This window comes from Plectropomus leopardus, unplaced genomic scaffold (assembly GCF_008729295.1).
Source record: "Plectropomus leopardus isolate mb unplaced genomic scaffold, YSFRI_Pleo_2.0 unplaced_scaffold22737, whole genome shotgun sequence".
NCBI lineage: Eukaryota > Metazoa > Chordata > Actinopteri > Perciformes > Serranidae > Plectropomus > Plectropomus leopardus.
Window position 1 is genome coordinate 1 of NW_024624645.1, and position 1,359 is coordinate 1,359.

General features: G+C 47.5%; 1 protein-coding gene across 1 annotated transcript; it reads right to left on the reverse strand.

Moving 5' to 3' along the window:
* Nucleotides 1-70: 70 nt before the first annotated feature.
* LOC121966011 (phosphatidylinositol 4,5-bisphosphate 3-kinase catalytic subunit alpha isoform-like) lies at nucleotides 71-1,259 on the reverse strand. The gene is made up of 2 exons (XM_042516115.1): nucleotides 1,098-1,259; nucleotides 71-272 (listed from the first exon to the last, which is right to left on the reverse strand). The coding sequence occupies exons 1-2, from the start codon at nucleotides 1,230-1,232 to the stop codon at nucleotides 165-167; spliced, it is 243 nt and encodes an 80-aa protein (XP_042372049.1). The 5' UTR covers nucleotides 1,233-1,259; the 3' UTR covers nucleotides 71-164.
* Nucleotides 1,260-1,359: the final 100 nt, after the last annotated feature.

The following is a 1,359-nucleotide window of genomic DNA, read 5'->3' on the forward strand; positions in this document are numbered from 1 at the left end:
AATCTGCACCTGCAGTAAATACACACCTGCAGTTAATCTGCACCTGCAGTTAATCTGCACCTGCAGTAAACCTGAGTCTGATTTCAGGTAAGGAGCTCAGAGGGGGAGGGGCTGAAGGTAAAGTGTACAGGTGAACTGCTCCTGTACTCGACAGGTCAGGGTCCTCACTTGAGATGCCAGAAGAAGAAGTGTCCTATCCTCTGATTGGTCAGAGCTTTCTTGATGAGGAAGCGAGCCAGAGGATTGTCCAGGTACATCTCGTACTTTAACACCTGCGGACATATTTAGAGTCTATGATAGCTTCATCACGTGGTGATAAAATCAAACTGTATCTGATAAAACATAAATAAAAACGGGCAGGGGCAGGATCCATGTTTGCAGATGTTACACAAACACAACATTTAAAGCTCCTGCATTCACACTGACTGACGTTAGACACTTCGGTCCATCTTCAGACTGACTCGGACTCGACTCACTGATTTCTGTGACTTTCACCTCGGTGCAGTTGGCAGATTTGAAGGTGTGCACGTCTAATGTTTCAGCCAGGTGTTTCATAAAGTTGTTTTTTGGTTCATTTTCCTGAAATCATCTTCTTTTCCAAGCAGACTGGAACGTGAATCTTTATTTTCCTCCTGTCAGAACTGTTGGATGACGTTATGTATCAGCAGTAAAACCTTCTGATAAATGACACCACATCATCTGCAAACAGGCGGACTTTAAACCTGTTCAGACCAGCGCCCCTTTTGGAGGTCTCCAAAGTTATCTTTGTTTAAATATGAAGAGTATACTTTAGCGACCACAAAGCGTGTATGAATAATCAAGTTCTCAAACTAAACTGAACAGACGGAGAAGAACCTGAGAGCATCAGTGTGGATGCTGCTGGAGCAGATTTATGAAGGAACAAGACGACAAAACACGAGATTTAGAAGCAACGAAATAACAACAAAACAACAGTCAGCTGTGCACAGACGCTGATAAAGAGCAGCAGGACACACTGAATGGAAAATAACCCACTGCAGGAGGTGAATTCTACCGACAACGGGAGTTAGGAGGTGCAGAGGGAGGTGCAGCAGGAGGTGCAGAGGGAGCACACTCACCTGTACGAGCTGCAGCAGGTACTGCGACAGCTTGTCGTCGGTCAGACCCTGAACCAGGCAGCGCAGAGCGAACTCTCGAACCATCGGATCAGGAAAGTTACAGTCCAACAACTCCAGAGCCGATTCAGGCTCCATCAGAGGCCACTCCTTCAACAGACAGTACATCTGAGGAGGAGCAGGGGGAGGAGCAGGGGAGGGAGGAGAGGGTAGGAGAGTGGAGGGAGGGAGGAGAGAGGAGGAGAGAGGAGGAGGGAGGAGGAGG

Coding starts and splice junctions, on each gene's coding strand:
- LOC121966011 (XM_042516115.1), bottom strand. CDS start 1,232: ATGGAGCCTGAATCGGCTCTGGAGTTGTTGGACTGTAACTTTCCTGAT. Junction 273..1,097: donor ACCTGCTGCAGCTCGTACAG/GTGAGTGTGCTC, acceptor ATATGTCCGCAG/GTGTTAAAGTACGAGATGTA.